This window comes from Oncorhynchus keta, chromosome 4 (genome assembly GCF_023373465.1).
Source record: "Oncorhynchus keta strain PuntledgeMale-10-30-2019 chromosome 4, Oket_V2, whole genome shotgun sequence".
Classification (NCBI taxonomy): domain Eukaryota; kingdom Metazoa; phylum Chordata; class Actinopteri; order Salmoniformes; family Salmonidae; genus Oncorhynchus; species Oncorhynchus keta.
The window spans coordinates 22,112,814-22,134,023 of record NC_068424.1 but is presented as its reverse complement, the minus strand read 5'-3'; the positions used below and the strand labels follow the sequence as shown (position 1 = coordinate 22,134,023).

Genomic DNA, 21,210 nt, shown 5'->3' with positions numbered 1-21,210 from the left:
AATTCACATTTCCTGTTGCTGCAGGATTATTTTCCTGCTGAAACAAACTGGCTCAAATTAAGATCCAACATCTGTAAAAATATGCGTATTACTCTATCTGTATCCTTAGTAGAGAGCATGTAGCAGGATGCCAAGAGACACTAGAAGTAATACTTCTCCATGTCCAATGACATCATCACTATCAGCAGAGGGTCTCACTGTAACCAATCACCTCACAGTTACCATCTAACATGAACAGGCAGGAAGTACATCCCATCACCTCTAATTCCTGGCGGGGGGCTTCATCTGTCTCTATCAGTCCTCTCTGCCAAAGCTGTCAACTCTCAGTCCACATTGGACCCAACGGAGAACCAGGAACCAGACAGTCAGGGCCAGGACGTGGGTCAGAATTTACACCAGCCAGAGCATCTGATTCTGGGATTAGAGAGAAGCTGCTGCCCCAACTTCCCTCCCCATCTCTCTATATCTACATCCCCAATTGGGTTAAACATGGATAAAACATACTGAAAGAGAGAGAAGACCAAGACTGCTCGCTGTTCTCCCTAGATAAATATGATCTAAATTCATGAGCTTTTGGGTTTGGCTTTTTATTTGAACAGTCCTTTTGGTTCCATTAGAACAGTCCTTTTGGTTCCATTAGAACAGTCCTTTTGGTTCCATTAGAACAGTCCCTTTGGTTCCATTTGAACAGTCCTTTTGGTTCTATTAGAACAGTCCTTTTGGTTCCATTAGACCAGTCCTTTTGGTTCCATTAGAACAGTCCTTTTGGTTCCATTAGACCAGTCCTTTTGGTTCCATTAGAACAGTCCTTTTGGTTCCATTTGAACAGTCCTTTTGAACAGTCCTTTTGGTTCCATTTGAACAGTCCTTTTGGTTCCATTAGAACAGTCATTTTGGTTCCATTTGAACAGTCCTTTTGGTTCCATTAGAACAGTCCTTTTGGTTCCATTAGAACAGTCCTTTTGGTTCCATTTTAACAGTCCTTTTGGTTCCATTAGAACAGTCCTTTTGGTTCCATTTGAACAGTCCTTTTGGTTCCATTTGAACAGTCCTTTTGGTTCCATTTGAACAGTCCTTTTGGTTCCATTAGAACAGTCCTTTTGGTTCCATTTGAACAGTCCTTTTGGTTCCATTAGACTAGTCCTTTTGGTTCCATTAGAACAGTCCTTTTGGTTCCATTAGAACAGTCCTTTTGGTTCCATTAGAACAGTCCTTTTGGTTCCATTAGAACAGTCCTTTTGGTTCTATGTCCTTGTCCCCCAATGGTGGAACAAACTCCCTCACGACGCCAGGACAGCGGAGTCAATCACCACCTTCCGGAGACACCTGAAACCCCACCTCTTTAAGGAATACCTAGGATAGGATAAGTAATCCTTCTCACCCCCCCCCCCTAAAAGATTTAGATGCACTATTGTAAAGTGGCTGTTCCACTGGATGTCATAAGGTGAATGCACCAATTTGTAAGTCGCTCTGGATAAGAGCGTCTGCTAAATGACTTAAATGTAAATGTAAATGTATTAGAACAGTCCTTTTGGTTCCATTTGAACAGTCCTTTTGGTTCCATTAGAACAGTTATTTTGGTTCCATTTGAACAGTCCTTTTGGTTCCATTAGAACAGTCCTTTTGGTTCCATTAGAACAGTCCTTTTGGTTCCATTTGAACAGTCCTTTTGGTTCCATTAGAACAGTCCTTTTGGTTCCATTTGAACAGTCCTTTTGGTTCCATTTGAACAGTCCTTTTGGTTCCATTTGAACAGTCCTTTTGGTTCCATTAGAACAGTCCTTTTGGTTCCATTTGAACAGTCCTTTTGGTTCCATTAGACTAGTCCTTTTGGTTCCATTAGAACAGTCCTTTTGGTTCCATTAGAACAGTCCTTTTGGTTCCATTAGAACAGTCCTTTTGGTTCCATTAGAACAGTCCTTTTGGTTCCATTAGAACAGTCCTTTTGGTTCTATGTCCTTGTCCCCCAATGGTGGAACAAACTCCCTCACGACGCCAGGACAGCGGAGTCAATCACCACCTTCCGGAGACACCTGAAACCCCACCTCTTTAAGGAATACCTAGGATAGGATAAGTAATCCTTCTCACCCCCCTAAAAGATTTAGATGCACTATTGTAAAGTGGCTGTTCCACTGGATGTCATAAGGTGAATGCACCAATTTGTAAGTCGCTCTGGATAAGAGCGTCTGCTAAATGACTTAAATGTAAATGTAAATGTATTAGAACAGTCCTTTTGGTTCCATTAGAACAGTCCTTTTGGTTCCATTAGAACAGTCCTTTTGGTTCTATGTCCTTTTCCCCCAATAGTGGAACAAACTCCCTCACGACGCCAGGACAGCGGAGTCAATCACCACCTTCCGGAGACACCTGAAACCCCACCTCTTTAAGGAATACCTAGGATAGGATAAGTAATCCTTCTCACCCCCCCCCCCCTAAAAGATTTAGATGCACTATTGTAAAGTGGCTGTTCCACTGGATGTCATAAGGTGAATGCACCAATTTGTAAGTCGCTCTGGATAAGAGCGTCTGCTAAATGACTTAAATGTAAATGTAAATGTATTAGAACAGTCCTTGCCCAGCCAAAGACCCCTCCCCAACCAAACAAACCAACTCTGCTCTAAATAAGCAACAAAATATTATCCCTCTGTCTGTCTCTCTCTCTCTCCCTCCCTCCTTCCCATATTCCCTCGCTACCTCTCTCTTCCCTATCTCTCTTTGCCAGGGTGTGAGACAGACAATCTGATCGTGCTAATGAATATATCCAAAACATTGGACTGCATTTTGACCAGCTGGTCTTTATTGGAAGGCGGGTGTGGGAAGCGGAACGCAGGGAGGAAAGAAGCAGGAGACCTTGGACACCCTCTGAGAACTAAGCGTTCCAATGGACTGGGCTGGAAACTTAGCATGCCTTTCCAAATTCCAAATACTAATTGCAAGGAGAGGTATGGGAATAGGGTGGAATTACACAGCAAATGGAGGGTGGAAGGAAGGGCCTGGACTTTTTCTTGGTGTGACCAGAGACCATAACTAGGGACAATAGTTTTTTTCTGGTAAGAAAAACTCTTGGCCCTATGGTATGTGAGTTTGAAGTTGTGAATATATTATGAAACAGATAAAGATATACAGTCTACATACCTGACACTCGTCACACTTCTCTCCCACTACGTGGGGTTTGCAGGTACACTGTCCAGTGAGCAGGTCACACATGGCCGAGTATGACCCATTTCCATGGCAACTGCAAGCTACACACAGGGGAGAAATAGGAGTAAACAGTCGTTAACGTACATGTTTATAACACCAGGACACTTGCTCCAATTTAATGTTGAAAATAATATCGGTAAGTGGAGAGGTATATCCTAAAATAATCAAACAATTCTCAAAGTGCCATTTTGATGATAAAATCCAGGTTTTTTCATGTAGTATAGACATTACACAGACATGGAAAAGATTGTAGAAAGGTTACTGCAAGGAGGCTGACTTGCAGTATTACGATATTCCCCTAGGTGTCACTCTATCCATTATAAAGAGCCTTTCATAAGAAGGAAATACACACATTTGAAGTAAAATTGCACATCTATCACAATATATTTGACCATGTTTGATGGTGAAATGAACGCCATTCTAGGTGTTGACTGAATCCATTACCAGCATCACATATCTCACTATGAACATTAGATTCCTATTCTCATAACATCTACAGATTTTCAATGTTGTGGTATGCTGACATTGTCACAAAACCAGGTCTGGGAATGATGCATAATTACCATAATTCTTATAAGACTTCATAAACTGTTCATGAGCTGCCTTGAGATGGCAGGTCCCATACCATATCTTGACCAATTATTTATGTAAACACTAGACTGACAGGGGGCGCTGTTTAACTCTCCGTAAAAAATATTGTAAACAATATTTTGGAAGCTATAGAAATGTATTTATTGTCTACATTTGTTTTTGACACATTTATTATATTACAGACACCTTAATGCATACTTTTAAATTAGATTATGTCAACTAAACATTAACATTTTCCTAAAAGTATATTATTTGAAACTACTGTTACTTTCCCCACTACAATAAAAAATATATGCAATTTTGTCCTTTGTCCCATTTAATTGAAATGCTGTAGAATTCTATTAATTCCTATGGAGGACTGCTCCTTCTGGGGAGTACCAAAATGGACGATCAGTGGCTTCAAAGCCTCTCGTTGGCAAATACATAGCATTAGCTATCCAGGGTTTATACACATCATTGTTCGTATCCCGGCAGGGATTGAGCCTAAACTTTGGCCTCCCAGTGCCTAAGGTAACATGGCTGAGTCTGTATTCACGAAGCGTCTCAGAATAGGATTGCTGATCTAGGATCAGTTTAGCATTTTAGATCATAATGAATGAGATTACATGGTCAGGGAGGACCCGATCCCAGATCAGCACACCTCTATTCAGAGACACTTTGTGAATACGGGCCCTGACCCATAACAGACCTTATTGTTAGGAACAGGTCAGACACATGACGACGCAGAACTAGGTCAAAGTTGAGACTTAATCTGTGAATGGTTGGCCATGTCCTTCACTCAGCATTCCACTGACTGACTAAATGCTACTCAGAAACAAGCAAACGTGTATATTTCCTGTCTATTTTCACTGTGTAATCTGTGACCTGATTTGGTACATATTATAGATGTACTGCACATCTAGGTGAAGGATGTTTCTTGTAGTAATAAATGTGTAACTGTGAGGGGATCTGTGGAAGAATCCTCTATAAGGACAAAAAAACATCATCATCATCATCACAGCTCTCTTACCCTGGCAGTTCTTGGCAGTGATGGCGTCACCATAGTAGCCGTCCTCACACCTCTCACAGTCGTCTCCGCTGGTGTGGCTGTGACACTTCAGACACACACCGCTGCTGGTGTCACAGTGGCCCGGCTCCCAGGGGTCCACGTTTCCGTTACACTCACACAGCACACACTCCTTGCCTGCCACAGTCGGGTCGCCATGGTAACCATTAGCACACCTGGAGAAGTCAAAGTTCGAAGATTAACACCTAATATAATAAACTTAATCATACGATTCATGAAATGGTTGAGACTAGAATTGGTGTATACTGTAACTTAGTTTCACTTATAATACATATTTTTCCAAGCAAACTGTTAAGTGTAATTACTAATATGTACTTAGCAACAAGTGAAACATGTCTGATTATATATATAGTATAGGTCTAAGAAGTGAAGACAGGGTCAAACAGACAAGATTAGGTTTAAGAACATTTGGTCTACAGACCTCTCACACTTAGTCCCAGTGTAGCCCTGCTGGCACTGGTCACATGTCACCTGTCCAGGGCCCTCCAGGAGACAGGTGGGGCTGAAACTGAAGAAGAGACCAGCAGGGTGAATAGACAGGAGTGTTAGAGGGAGTCTAGATGACGTATCACTAAGAGCTACATATTTTATGATGATGATTTGTGTTTCTATAGGGCTTTTCTTCAACTTGAAGCATTTCATATTGTGTGGGGGCAGAACTAACCTCTTATCTCCACTACTAAAATTGTTCCACAACTACGTTTGTGCTTCGTATCTATTCACACAATAAAGTATCTGGGGCAGTTGAAACATTCTGTTGTTGACATAAGAACCTAGACTGAGTGCACATAACATTAGGAACACCTGCTCTTTCCATACCATGGACTGACCAGGTGAATCCAGGTGAAAGCTTTGATCCCTTATTGATGTCACCTGTTAAATACACTTTGAGACAATTGAGACATGGATTGTGTATTTGTGCCTTTTGTCAAGAACTGCAACACTTCTGGGTTTTTCATGCTCAACAGTTTGTATAAAATACTTTTAATGTCAAGGTGTGTTTAAAGGTGAAGTCAGGTGCAGGAGAGCAGAGTATGATAAATGAAGCGCACTTTATTATAGTTCCAAACAGGGAGCACAACAAAACAAACACGCTCAAAAACACGGAACAATAATGGAAAGAGCTAAAGAACATCGCTTGACATGAAAACAATTACACACAAAACATGATGGGAAACAGAGGGTTAAATACAAGTAGATTGATTGGGGAAATGAAAACCAGGTGTGTATGAAAACAAGACAAGACAAATGGATATATGAAAAACGGAGCGGCGATGGTTAGAAAGCCGGTGACGTCGAACGCCGCCCGAACAAGGAGAGGAGCCGACTTTGGTGGAAGTCGTGACATTTAAACTGGAAGAACTTGTCCCGATTGGTATTTTTAAATCACCGATGAAGGATCTTGATACTGATTCACTGACCTGTCAATGTTTTTAATTTGCTGTTTTTGATTTTGTTATACTCTTGTGAATTCTATGGTTTTTACTAGATTTACTTGTAGTTTTTCATGTTGTTTGTCTGTAATTTTTGTAATGACTTGGTGCTGCCTATCTTGGCCAGGACGCTCTTGAAAAATATATTTTAAATCTCAATGAGCCCTTCCTGGTTAAATAAAGGTTCAATAAAAAGAAAAATAAAGAATGGTCCACCACCCAAAGGACATCCAGCCAACTTGACACAACTGTGGGAATCATTGGAGGTAACATGGGTCAGCATCCCTGTGAAACGCTTTCCACACCTAGTAGAGTCTAACAAATTGAGTCTGTTCTGAGGGCAAAATGGGGTGCAACTCAATATTAGAAAGATGTTCCTAATGTTTTGTGCACTCAGTGTGTAACGGCCAAACTCTCCACCACCCAGAGCCCACGCACATGTGACCTATCTATCGCCATGGAGAGGGTTTCTAGAATCTGAATGAATGGTACATTGGCACAGAGTTGACACAGTCACTCACTTGTTCGTCGCCACTATCAGCGGGCAGGCACATCTCTGGCAGTCCTCTGGGGTGCCCTCTGTGGTGTCGCCATAGTAACCGGGAAGGCATTGGTTACAGTGGGGCCCAGTGGTATTGTCTGTACAGTCCTGGGGAATGATTTAAGGCAACAGTGTCCCAATTAAACTTGTTCCTGCTCTGACACACATGCCCTTACACTGCCATACACTCCATAGCAACCACGATCTCTTGGGATAAAACCTCCACTGCCATGTTAAAGGGATAGTTCGCTTTTTTATTTTTTTCCAACTTAAAAAAACTGTTTGGATGACCACCCTAGGTAAGTAAGATAAAACTTTGAAATGTGAACTACCCCTTTAAGTGCACCAAACTGCTAAACCTAACCGAATCAAAGTGAATCATCTTCACGTATTCAATTGAACATAGTAGCTACTGGGTTTAGCATGCTTTTTGATTTACATTGTATATTGACAGAATGATTGCCTGGCAGTAGCCATTGAATAATCATTGCTTTGTCACACGCCATTTAAACACCTAACACAGCATTACTCAGGATTAACTTGTCATCCAATAGGGGGAGGAATTCATTTGAAACCCAAACCCGAATTCATTTGAGCCCAAACTGCGCACACTGTTCACTATAAAGCCGTGCACTGTATAGGGAATAGGATGGTCGGCTCGAGCCAAAAGTCGTACGCTATATAGGAAATAAGGAAGCCATTTTAGACCCAGAACAGTGACCCATTATATGGCTGTCAACAAACACAGCTCAATCCAGGAAGCTTCATACTGAGGGTTTGTTCATTGGTTTAGCCTCTAGCTGTGAAGTGAAGCTCCAACTAGTTTAGAGGTTAGCTAGTGCAGATGTTAGGGTCAGATAAACGACTGGAAGTGACCATGTCCTTATTTTACAAAGATGGTGGTGGAAGTAGATGCGATCACGCTTAGATCCCACAAACAAGCCATAGATGTATGGTATACCTATCACAGGAGGTTGGTGTTACCTTAATTGGGGAGAACGTGCTCGTCTTAATGGCTGGAGCGGACAAGGTGGAATGGTATCAAACACATCAAACACATGGTTTACATTTGCTCCGTTCCAGCCATTATTATGAGCCGTCCTCCCCTCAGCAGCCTCCACTGATATCTATGGGTCATATTCCTACGTCTCTGGCCCCTGTCTAAACATGACGTGGGACAGGAAGATGACTCGCCGGACAGACTCCATTGACAGATGTATGGAATACATTTATGGTATATCTACTTCTCATATGTCTACGTCTCTGGCCCCCTGCTGTCTAAACATGACATGGGACAGATAGGTGAGACTCACCAGACAGACTCCGTTGATGTCACATTCTGTAGCGTGGTCGTTACACTCACACTGGAGACAGTTACCTCCGAACAGGATCCCACCGACGCGATAGAATCCAGATGAACAGAACTACAAACACAGAGAGAAACATCATCATTTTGCGGTCCCTTTTACCCAAAGTCACATAAAATAAGAACGGGTATTCAGACTATGCGGCACAACTTTCGACGACATAGACTGACCAGGTGAATCCAGGTGGAAGCTATGATCCCTTATTGATGTCACTTATTAAATCCACTTCAATCAGGGGAGGAGACAGGTTAAAGAAGGATTTAAGGCCTGAGACAATTGAGACATGGTTTGGGAATGTGTGCCATTCAGAGGGGCATGGTAATAGGTGCACACCGATTTCTATCAAGAATGGTTCACCACCCAAAGGACATCCAGCCAATTTTACTGTGGGAAGCATTGGAGTCAACATCGGCCAGCATCCCTGTGGAACACATTTGACACCTTGTAAAGTCCATGTGGCTGTTCTGAGGGCAAAATGGGGGAGTGTAACTCAATATTAGGAGGATGTTCCTAATGTTTTGTACACTCAGTGTATAACATGATTTAGAAGTTGTGTTTATCTGAAGTGATCTATAGTAAACACATGTATTGAAAATATATGGATTATCTGAGAATCGAACCCACAACACTGTTGCTCTTATAACTCTAGCTAACTTAGCCATCTGAAATGCATAATGAGCTTTGCTTTTACAATGGATGCTGACACAGCACAAGTCATTAACTAGAATTAGACACATACAGTAGGAAACAGTATCAACCCGGCCACCATCACGTGACCTGGGTGTTTACCTCACAGGATGTGCCCAAGTAGCCCCAGGGGCACTCACACTGCTCCACGTCCCGGGCCTGGACTGGGTTAGCAGCCCTGATGTCTGCCATGTCCAGAGATACTGTGCTCAACCTGAGTGCCCCCTCTGCGCTGGCATTGAGGTGGCCTCTGATCCTCAGTCCGGCCAAGTCCGCCAATACGGTCATCAGCTCGTCCCTGTCAACCCTCTGGCCTGTGTGTAGGTCTACGAAGCCCTGCGGTAGGAGCTCCACGGAAACAAGCTGCTCCCGCAGGGGCGTCAGGAAGAGCTGCTTGGGGGGCGTCTGACGCAGGGTTCTCCCGTTCCCCTGGGGACGCATCCAGACAAGGCATTTAGCAACAAATGTTGATTTATATTAACGGGGGTTGGTATGCTCAATCCTTAGGAATGGTTCTAGATTTAGGGCTGATTCGGGTGATTCCATAATGGTAATCAAATCTATAATGGTCTAGAAGTTTCTTTTACTGTAAACTAGGTTCACAATCTTGCATTCCACAGCTAATATCATAGCCAGGTGGAATACATATCCAGTTAGCACAATATTAACTTACCTCAATAATCAAATCAAACTGTGATGGCAGAGAATTATCCACATTGTCCACAGAAACATCATAGGCCACAGTGTAGTTTAAAAGCCCTCCATATGATGTCAGCTTCACAAAGCAATGGGGAAAAAAACGAAAAGGGGAAAATTGTAAAAATAAAGTGTTAGACTCAAGAAAACATTACCTACAGCAAATATGCAATAGTCGAAATTCGTTACACTAAATATTGAAGTAAAACCAGGCCCACGGGGATAATTGCTGCCTCGATCTTTCTCTCCCTCCCTCAAGATATTAAGGCCATTCCAGAAATAATGACTAATTCTAATTAATTAATTCTAATCACTGGAGGGACTAATGGGTACAGTAGAACACACACGACAGGGTTCTAATGAATGGAACCTCATTAATTTGGCAATTAATAAAGTGCCCGGCCCTACTTGACTATAATTACAGGGCACCCTGTATTAACACACAGTGGGAGGAAAGAAGAGGGACTACAAATGATGAGTGGAAAAAGAGAGAGATAGGGGGAGTAAGAGAAGAGAGAGAGAAGAGAGAGATGAGAGACAGGGGGAGTAAGAGAAGAGAGAGAGGAGAGAGAGAGGTAGGGGGAGTAAGAGAAGAGAGAGAGGAGAGAGAGAGGTAGGGGGAGTAAGAGAAGGGAGAGAGGAGAGTGAAAAAGAGAGAGGTAGGGGGAGTAAGAGAAGAGAAAGAGGAGAGAGAGAGGTAGGGGGAGTAAGAGAAGAGAGAGAGGAGAGTGAAAAAGAGAGGTAGGGGGAATAAGAGAAGAGAGAGAGGAGAGTGAAAGAGAGAGGTAGGGGGAGTAAGAGAAGAGAGAGAGGAGAGTGAAAGAGAGAGGTAGGGGGAGAGGAGAGTGAAAGAGAGAGGTAGAGGGAGTAAGAGAAGAGAGAGAGGAGAGTGAAAGAAAGAGAGGTAGGGGGAGAGGAGAGTGAAAGAGAGAGGTAGAGGGAGTAAGAGAAGAGAGAGAGGAGAGTGAAAGAGAGAGGTAGGGGGAGAGGAGAGTGAAAGAGAGAGGTAGAGGGAGTAAGAGAAGAGAGAGAGGAGAGTGAAAGAAAGAGAGGTAGGGGGAGTAAGAGAAGGGGGAGAGGAGAGTGAAAAAGAGAGAAATACAGTAGCAAGAGAGACAGAGAGAGATAAATCTATAGGGAGAGCAGAGGTCTATTTCCTCCCTCCTGTGGGGATTGTGAAATCAATTTGTCCCAAGCTAATACATGCAGGTCATTAGCTTGCTGAACATCTCATTGTGACGGACAACTTTGAGTTCAGGAGGAATACAGGAACTCCATAGGTGAGAGTTTAGCGTTGGTAGCATAGGTGCAATATACTGTATGTCAGCAAAACGCTTACCCTGTTCCCCATAAGCAAAACGCTTACCCTGTTCCCCAGGAAGCAAAACGCTTACCCTGTTCCCCAGGAAGCAAAACGCTTACCCTGTTCCCCAGGAAGCAAAACGCTTACCCTGTTCCCCAGGAAGCCCTCCGGAGCGGCCCAGGTAGACACAAAACGGTACGACTGGATCATGGTGATGCTGGGGACAATGAGGTTGTTGTCGTCATCAGTGAGGGGTGCCGTGTAGATGGAGACGCTTTGGGTAGGAAGGAGCCATCCATTGGAGTCAACAGTCTATGGGCCAGGAGGAATTTGTAATGAGAACATCACAGGCTGATCCAATTTACCGGTTATGTGTTATTGAGTTCTACAGTATCAAAGAGTTTAACGGCTCCCAACAAAACCATGTGGAACCATTGGAGTTGGTTGCTGCATATTGTGGATATTCTTGTCCAAAGGAACAACTAAGTAATTAAATGGATGTGTGGATGAGAGTGTATTTGCATGTGGGAGTTGCGGTGTGTTACCTGAAACAAAGACCAGGGTGAACTCTCACACACGTCAGACACACCGAAGCAGAAACACTCTGTGCATCCCTCAGGGTTACGGTCCTCCAGGTTGTAGAAACCCTGCTTACACAGGTCACAGTTGGCCCCCATCACGTTCTCCTAAGTCACACACACACACAGTGGAGAAGATCAGTTTAAGGGGATTAGTTTGGTAGGAACATTCAGGGACAATGAGCACAAGACTGTCTTAGCCTGTTGAGCTAAAAACCTAGGCATTAGCTCAGGGAGCTAAACGCAAGTTTCAGGTCTTCAGGCAAGGTTACTCATCATGCAAGTGTTACCCTATATTACCCCAGTTTTACCTTGCAGATGCACTCTGTGCAGGGGTCGATGTTGAGGCTGCCTTCCAGACTGCACTCACAGCGTGAACACAGGGGGAAGTCCCTGTAGCCAAAGGCACAGCGTTCACAGCGCTCACCCACAAAGCCCTCTTTACACAAACACTGCCCTGGGTTCAGACCTGCACAGCACAGTCAATACAGCACCGTTAGCATTGATCAATTAGCACAGTCAATACGGCACAGTTAGTGTAGTCTAGTTAGCACAGTCAATACAGCACAGTTAGCATAGTCTAGTTAGCACAGTCAATACAGCACAGTTAGCGTGGTCTAGTTAGCACAGTCAATACATCACAGTTAGTGTAGTCTAGTTAGCACAGTCAAACAGCACAGTTAGCATAGTCTAGTTAGCACAGTCAATACAACACAGTTAGCATAGTCCAGTTAGCACAGTCAATACAGCACAGTTAGTGTAGTCTAGTTAGCACAGTCAATACAGCACAGTTAGCATAGTCTAGTTAGCACAGTCAATACAGCACAGTTAGCGTGGTCTAGTTAGCACAGTCAATACGGCACAGTTAACGTAGTCTAGTTAGCACAGTCAATACAGCACAGTTAGCGTGGTCTAGTTAGCACAGTCAATACATCACAGTTAGTGTAGTCTAGTTAGCACAGTCAAACAGCACAGTTAGCATAGTCCAGTTAGCACAGTCAATACAACACAGTTAGCATAGTCCAATTAGCACAGTCAATACAACACAGTTAGCATAGTCCAGTTGGCACAGTCAATACAACACAGTTAGCATAGTCCAGTTAGCACAGTCAATACATCACAGTTAGCATAGTCCAGTTAGCACAGTCAATACATCACAGTTAGCATAGTCCAGTTAGCACAGTCAATACAGCGCAGTTAGCATAGTCCAGTTAGCACAGTCACAGTACAATAAAATCAGTACAGTTCCGTGTTTGTACCTTTCTCCAGCTTGGCGTGGTTGTCATCTCTGATGCAGGCAGGAGTCAAAGACCCCTTCATGTCACAGCCACACTCCACACATGGGTTCTCACTGTAGGGCGACACCTACACACACAGACACACGCACACACATATATATACACGCACACCCAGGAGGAAACAAATACACAATTTTATTTTTTATTTTTTTATTTACCTTTATTTAACTAGGCAAGTCAGTTAAGAACAAATTCTTATTTTCAATGACGGCCTAGGAACAGTGGGTTAACTGCCTGTTCCAATGACCATTCACATTCCACACAAGGTACACACTGAAATTAAAAGTTGAATAAATCGCCATTCATCCATCCGAGCAAGGACCATGATACCAATGTAGTTCCACTATACAGTCATTATAGGACACAGCAACAAATAACTCCATTATCTTTCGTTGAGCCACAGAACCAAAACTACAATGTAGAAAGAGGAGGAAGGGAAGCGCTACTAAGGTACACAATAGTACATTTTGGTAGACAGAAGGTGCTCTTTGGTCAAAGGGGTGAATTGGTCATCAAGAAGAAAGGAGGACCAAGGCACTCTTCATATAATGAATTAAAATGCCTTTATTTGTATGGCATGTTCAATGGAAGTTTCGGCATTTTAAAACTTTGTTTCCATTGAACATGCCATACAAATAAAGGCATTTTAATTCATTATATGAAGAGTGCCTTGGTCCTCCTTTCTTTTTGAAAACTACAATGTGTTTGTAATCAGGACCACACACACACACACACACACACACACACACACACACACACACACACACACTGATTTTATTGTCCAATCACAGACAATAGGAATGTACACAACAGTGCACAGAAAGGCGCACGCCACTAGGCAGGGACACAAAGGAAGACCAGGGGGGTCCTCAGGTAAAGGGGACCATAGGGACACAAAGGAAGACCAGGGGGGTCCTCAGGTAACGGGGACCATAGGGACACAAAGGAAGACCAGGGGGGTCCTCAGGAAACGGGGACCATAGGGACACAAAGGAAGACCAGGGGGGTCCTCAGGTAAAGGGGACCATAGGGACACAAAGGAAGACCAGGGGGTCCTCAGGTAACGGGGACCATAGGGACACAAAGGAAGACCAGGGGGGTCCTCAGGTAACGGGGACCATAGGGACACAAAGGAAGACCAGGGGGGTCCTCAGGTAACGGGGACCATAGGGACACAAAGGAAGACCAGGGGGGTCCTCAGGAAATGGGCACCATATTGATGGATTGGATTACAGGGACCATAGGGACACAAAGAGGGCATCGGATTACGGGACAGTGAGAAGACAGTACCTCGTGGGGTCTGTAGAAGCCATCTGCGCAGGTCTCACAGTTGACACCGGCCGTGTTCTGGGTACAATCGATACACACACCCCCGCCATGGAAGTGTCCATGCGAGTTCATGCTCATCTTGTGGTCGTCCATAGTTCGGTTGTAATAGCAGTCCTCGGCCTTGTTGTGGCAGTTACATTCTAGTGGAGGAGAATATTAAATATGTCAGATAACAACTTATGTATCTTATAGGTAGACTCAGATATTGCGATGAGGGAGATGCAGACTTCGCTCTCACACCCTGTCTCTGCACATGTGCATGGGTTCGCTTCACACTGTTAGAGCCTGGTAGGTACGGGACCAAAACAGCTGACAAGTTTAGCTTCGCGCTCCACCGCTCCTCGTTGTTGCGGAAATTGACCCACTATGCTGTTTACTTTGTGCACCAATGTCATATCGCTGAGTCTACCTTTAATGTGAGAGTAGTGAAAGGTTAGTTTATATTAAGAATATACACTGAGTGTACAATACATTAGGAACACCTTCCTAATATTGAGTTGACCCCCTTTAGCCCTCAGGACAGACTCAATTCGTTGGGGCATGGACTACAAGGTGTCGAAAGCGTTCCACAGGGATGCTGGCCCATGTTGACTACAATGCGTCCCACAGTCAGCTAGATGGGGTGGCAGGTAGCCTAGTGGTTAGAGCATTGGGCTAGCAACCAAACGATTACAGGATCAAATCCCCGAGCTGAACAAGGGGCAGTCTTTGTACATAAGAATTTGTTCTTAACTGACTTGCCTAGTTAAATGTAAAAAATAAAATGTCCTTTGGGTGGTGGACCATTCTTGATACACACAGGAAACTGTTGGGTTGTGAAAAACCCAGCAGTGTTGCAGTTCTTGACACAGTCAAACCGGTACGCCTGGCACCTACTACCACACCCCGTTGAAAGACACTTAAGTCTTTTGTCTTGCCCATTCACCCTCTGAATGCCACACATATACAATCCATGTCTCAACTGTCTCAAGGCTTAAACATACTTATTTAACCTGTCTTCTCCCCTTCATCTACACTGATTGAAGTCGATCTAACAAGTGACATCAATAAGGAATCATAACTTTCACCTGGATTCACATGGTCAGTCCATGGCATGGAAAGAGCAGGTGTTCCTAATGTTATGTACACTCAGTGTATGCATGTTCAAACAGGTTTTGATTTGATTCTGTACTCTGAGTAAACACAACTTAAGTGCAATTTCATTAAGGTGCTGAAACAGCTCAGATATGATGATATAAAATAGGACATTAACATGAAAAGCTTGTAAAAACCCATACAGTAGCTAACTCTGCTTCACATCTATGGATATTCAAATGTTTGAATTACTTCACAAGTGTCTCATGGAATTCATCATAGGGATGGAAAACAAAAACCTCTTTCATGTGTGTCAATGAATAAGTGAGACATGCAAGTGGATTTAATTGAAAAGCGTGAAAGATATTTTATCTGGCACACTTTAAATCAAGTCTAAATCCAGCATGTAATTCCCATGTCTTTATTTACCAAGTGACAAACCAAGGGCAACATGCACAGTATGGACTTCTACTTAAGATAAGGTTTGAACTTATTTCCCCTTAGGCCCAAAAAGACCAAGTGCAGCTTACTCTCGCATGTGTTGCCGTTGGAGAGGGTTCCCGGTTGCCACGGTTCCTGGTGGTAGCCGGGGCAACACTCATTACAGCTCTCCCCACACGTATTGTGCTCACACACACACTGCAACTTCTGAGAGGACAAAAGAGAGAGAGAGGTGAGGAGGAGCCACAGGAAGTGACCGATTGAATGCTTATGCTCTAGTCCTATTGCCAGCTGGGAGTGGGACACACACACACACACATTATTTTCCAAAATGTTCATTGTCAAGCAAATAGCTGGTTCTATACAAGGTGTGAAGTGACACTTGTGTGTTGTATGGTTATCATGTCATGATGTTTGTGTGTTACAGATGTAGGATCTTAATTTAAGCCAGTTTGCTATAGCAGGAAAATAATCCAACAGCAACAGGAAATGTGAATTATTATGTGGATTATAATTAATTGACATTTTTGTAGGGGTTAATAAAAAAAATTCACAAGGACAAATCAAGCCTGAAATTTAAAAGCCTTTTAAAACTTCAAATATACTTCAAGTTTTACATTTCCTGCATTTCCTGCATTGCAGGTAAAATTAAGATCCTACATCTGTACGTTGGTGTGAAATGTATGAGTGCATTTCCAAGTGGCAAGTTGAAGGGTCACAGGATTAGTGCTTGCTTTCTCATCCTCTTGTTAAGGTGACATTCCCCCTTAATGAGGAAGGCAACTGAGCAAGTGTTGGGCTGTACCATTCCTTCAGGGACTATAGGGGGTGCTGAGAATACTAAATTCACTTATAAAAACAATTTGTTTGACAAATATAGTTCTCATAAAGAAGTATTACTACCATACTTTGCATCAAATTGATATAAAAGTACTCTTTAGAATAAGTGTGTACAGCAGTTACAACAAATTAGCAATGAACCAATGTTGATCCTGATAAGAGGAGCTTAATTGAGTCAAAATGTGACATGTTTAACATCTCACACAATATGTGAAAGGCAGTAAACAAGTTTTACACTAAACAAAAGCTGAATGACAGCCACCGTGTGAGTCTGAATGGGCAAAACTGAAAACGGCCTGGAGTTACCTTGGCAACGGGGTCCCAGGGGCAGCTCTGGGCGTGGCCGTAACAGATGCACATCCCGCCCACTGAGATGTCCTTGATGGAATAGTAGTACTGCAGAAGGAAACACAATGCCAATCAAGTTAGAATGACAAGACAGAAACAAAAACACTCAAATCTGCCTGGAGAGATGACAACTGATGTCTAAACTTATACTTCAGACATTCTGATGCAAATATCTCGTAATTTAATGTTTGTTAAAACCATAAAAATGCAATATACATTTTTTTAAATCGTTTTTCAAAACGTACAAACCACATATTTTGAATGAACGACCAATTTGGTTTAACATAGCATTTAAACAGAAAACAGAACAGTTAGTGAGAGCTAGTGCTAGGTGCTTTAGCCATACCCGTCTGGTGACGATGGGGTCCACCTCCTTAGGGTCACGGTAGCTGAGGGTCATGAGGTCGGCGTTGAGCGTGCGGATCCTCTGCAGGCGCAGCCGGATGTAGCGGGCTGAGGTGAAGTCTAGCAGCTCTGGGGTCAGTTGGTCAGCACTGGGCCGCCCGTTGATCAAAGACGTGTGGATCTGAATAGGACAGAAAAAAAATGGAAAGACTAGTGGCAAAAATGAACAACACACATACATATTGACTGAAATACATCATTACGGTCATTTTTTCTCCCATATCACTTGCCAGTCAGCCCACCGGCAAATGTCATAACACAGGGCTAAACAATGTAAGACACGATCAAGGATCTCACTGTTGTGACGCCTTGGTCTTAGTATTTTGTGTTTTCTTTATTTATTTGGTCAGGCCAGGGTGTGACATGGGTTATTGTGGTGTGTTTTTTGTCTTGGGGTTTTGTGGGGTGTCTACGTAGTCTATGGCTGCCTGAGGCGGTTCTCAATCAGTGTCAGGTGATTATCGTTGTCTCTGATTGGGAGCCATATTTAGGCAGCCATATTCTGTGAGTGTAGGGTGGGTGATTGTTCCTGTCTTTGTGTTTGCACCAGATAGGGCTGTTTCGGGTTTCGTTATTTCATTTAGTTATTTTTGTAGTTTCTGTATGTATAGTTTTTCCTCCATTAAAATATCATGAATCATCATCACGCTGCATTTTGGTCCGATCCTTGTTCTACCTTTTCGTCAGAGGAGGAGATAGAAGAGAGCCGTTACAGAATCACCCACCCCACCCGGACCAAGTGGCGTGGTAACAGGCAACAGCGACAGCAGGAGCAGGGCGACAAGAATTTCTGTACTTGGGAGGAAATCCTCGACGGGAGAGGACCCTGGGCTAAATCAGGGGAGTGTAGCCGCACCAAGGTGCAGCGAGAGAGGGACTGGACATGGGAGGACGAACTGGGCGGTGAAGGACCTTGGGCTCAGCCTGGAGAATATCACCGCCCCAAGGAAGAACTGGAGGCGGAAAAAGCGGAGAGGCGCTGGTATGAGGAGGCAGCACGTCGACGCGGATGGAAGCCTGAGAGTCAGCCCCAAAAATTTCTTGGGAGGGGGCTCACAGGGAGTATGGCTATGCCAGGTAGGAGACCTGCACAAACTCCCTGTGCTTACCGGGGGGCTAGAGAGACTGGGCAGGCACCGTGTTATGCTATGGAGCGCACAGTGTTTCCAGTGCGGGTGCATAGCCCGGTGCGGTTCATACCAGCTCTTCGTATTGGCCGGGCTAGAGTGGGCATCGAGCCAGGTAAGGTTGGGCAGGCTTGGTGCTCAAGAGCTCCAGTACGCCTGCACGGTCCGGTCTATCCAGAGCCACCTCCACACACCAGTCCTCCGGTGGCAGCTCCCCGCACCAGGCTTCCTGTGCGTGTTCTCGGTCCAGTTCCACCAGTGCCAGCACCACGCATCAGGCCTACAGTGCGCCTCGCCTCTCCAGCGCTATCGGAGTCTCCCGCCTGTCTAGCGCTATCAGAGCCTTTCTCCTCTACAGCGCTGCTGGAGTCTCCCGCCTGTTCAGCGCTTCCAGAGCCTTCCTCCTCTACAGCGCTGCTGGAGTCTCCTGCCTGTTCAGCGCAGCCTGAGCTGCCAGTCTGCATGGAGCAGCCTGAGCTGTCAGACTGCATGGAGCAGCCAGAGCTGCCAGGTTGCATGGAGCAGCCAGAGCTGCCAGTCTGCATAGAGCAGCCAGAGCTGCATGGAGCTGCCAGTCTGCATAGAGCAGCCAGAGCTGTCAGTCTGCATAGAGCAGCCAGGGCTGTCAGTCTACATGGAGCAGCCAGAGCTTCCAGTCTGCATGGAGCAGCCAGAGCTGCCAGTCTGCATGGAGCAGCCAGAGCAGCTAGATCCGCCAGTCAGCCAGACTCTTCCAGATCTGCCAGTCAGCCAGACTCTTCCAGATCTGCCAGTCAACCAGACTCTTCCAGATCTGCCAGTCAACCAGACTCTTCCAGATCTGCCAGTCAACCAGACTCTTCCAGATCTGCCAGTCAACCAGACTCTTCCAGATCTGCCAGTCAAACAGACTCTTCCAGATCTGCCAGTCAACCAGACTCTTCCAGATCCGCCAGCCAGCCAGGATCTGCCGGAGCCAACTACCTGCCTGAGCTTCCTCTCAGTGCTGAGCTTCCTCTCAGTGCTGAGCTTCCTCTCAGTGCTGAGCTTCCTCTCAGTGCTGGGCTTCCCCTCAGTGCTGAGCTGCCCCTCAGTCCCGAGCTGCCCCTCAGTCCCGAGTTGCCCCTCAGTCCTGTCTTTGTGTTTGCACCAGATAGGGCTGTTTCGGGTTTCGTTATTTCATTTTGTTATTTTTGTAGTTTCTGTATGTATAGTTTTTCCTCCATTAAAATATCATGAATCATCATCACGCTGCATTTTGGTCCGATCCTTGTTCCTCTTCGTCAGAGGAGGAGATAGAAGAGAGCCGTTACAACTGTGGGCTTTGGGGTGCGTCTCAATAGTCTGAAGTGGCTTCATCTCCTTGTCTCCCTAACCTTGTTAAACTACTGAGATGCACTCTCAGGAGCTGTGAGTAATCACAGAGTATCCTAACCACAGACTCTGCCTCGGCTAGAGTTACATTAGCCCAGCAGGCTGGCGTCTAGAACTCTGGGAAAGCAGGCTTTCATTATCGGAAGGACGGTTGAGTCATCCCACTGTCTGGACTACATGTGCTAGAGGGGGGCACACAGAGCCCATTCTCATCTAATTGTCTGCCTTGAACCAGACCTAATAAAGCAGTGGTCTCAAACTCCCAGCCTGTGGGTCACCAACGTGCAGCTCATGAGCTCAATGTGGTTTGCGGTCCGGGAGTTTCAGACCACTGTGGTAATGTAAAGTTTAAATAAATAGATAATTACCTCTCCGTGCTCCAGGGGTACGAGACGTGAGTAGTAGGAGGTACAGATGACCTCGTCGTCTCGTTTGTAGGTTGGGGGTCCGAAGCGGGGGGTGATGTTGTAGCGGGTCAGACATTCTGTGTCGCTGATGGCGTAGTACTGCCAGGGTGTGTAATCCACACCATCCATTGAACGCTCCAGCACCCAGTTACCGGGACGAGGGGAGTTGGCTGCCTTGATTATGATGTAGGCCACCTGGAAAATCTGGAGACACACACAGACAGACACATTTTAATATTTCATATTTAACAGTGAGAGTACAAAGGACACACACACACACTTGTGCACTCATGCACACACAGACACACAGAGTTATTCTCCCACCCATAATATTTTATGTCTGGATCTCCATTTTGTTGTGCATGACTGGAAGCTCAGGCTGTGCACCTTAAATACAAGGCTTTTCATTCATAAGAGCACAAATAAGTATTTGATTGACAAGGAGCACATATGCAACAGATCTGTTTTGACATAATAACAGTGTACTGACACATTTAACCACTCAGTTACCGCAAGCTCTCTGTAACCCTCTTTCATGTGATGTTGTCGCAATGTTAATTGCATGTTTGATTGAATTCCAGTCTTAGTGCATCTGGCCCTAACAGCGCACCGTATGACCCCTATGACCCCATACACAGTCATAAGATAGGCTACCAAGCTAAATTGTGGGGTGGGGTTACAGCTCCCCTGAACCCCACTGTGAGACCTTGCCTCCACTCTCTCACTGTCTCCTCAACACTCCACTATGGACCTTACACAATCACAGGGCACTACTAGACTGCCATTGCAATTCCCTCTCTTTCACCTCTATATGACCCTCTCAGTGAGACTAATAACAGTCTAGCCTGCCTCACATAAACGCACATAGAACCTGAGCTAGCCGTTATCGGCTTCTCAAATTGGCTTGTCAATGGTGCGTTTCCCCAGGGGCTGAGTGGAACCCCCCTCCGTTAAATCCTCCCTAAAGGTTCCAGGCAGTGGCACAAGGCTGTAAGTCTACCTCCCGGACAGGAGGCACACCGACTGGCGTGTCACAGCTGATTTACGGCGGATTCATAACTTCCTCAACGGCGAGGGAACGCGAGCATTAGCGGGTATCGTCGCCAAGCCACACCGAGTCGTTCC

The 21,210-nt window shown here is 44.8% G+C and overlaps 1 protein-coding gene across 1 annotated transcript in view; it reads right to left on the bottom strand.

Moving 5' to 3' along the window:
• Nucleotides 1–20,328, bottom strand: part of LOC118382690 (laminin subunit alpha-1) — a 53,184-nt gene extending 32,856 nt beyond the window's left edge. The window contains 16 exon segments of the mRNA XM_052503978.1: nt 3,136–3,242; nt 4,802–5,013; nt 5,280–5,366; nt 6,813–6,940; nt 8,146–8,256; nt 8,989–9,315; nt 9,560–9,661; nt 11,033–11,197; nt 11,431–11,571; nt 11,775–11,932; nt 12,723–12,828; nt 14,052–14,230; nt 15,695–15,812; nt 16,752–16,841; nt 17,140–17,319; nt 20,047–20,328. Of these exon segments, the coding sequence (XP_052359938.1) occupies nt 3,136–3,242; nt 4,802–5,013; nt 5,280–5,366; nt 6,813–6,940; nt 8,146–8,256; nt 8,989–9,315; nt 9,560–9,661; nt 11,033–11,197; nt 11,431–11,571; nt 11,775–11,932; nt 12,723–12,828; nt 14,052–14,230; nt 15,695–15,812; nt 16,752–16,841; nt 17,140–17,319; nt 20,047–20,328 (2,493 nt within the window).
• Nucleotides 20,329–21,210: the final 882 nt, after the last annotated feature.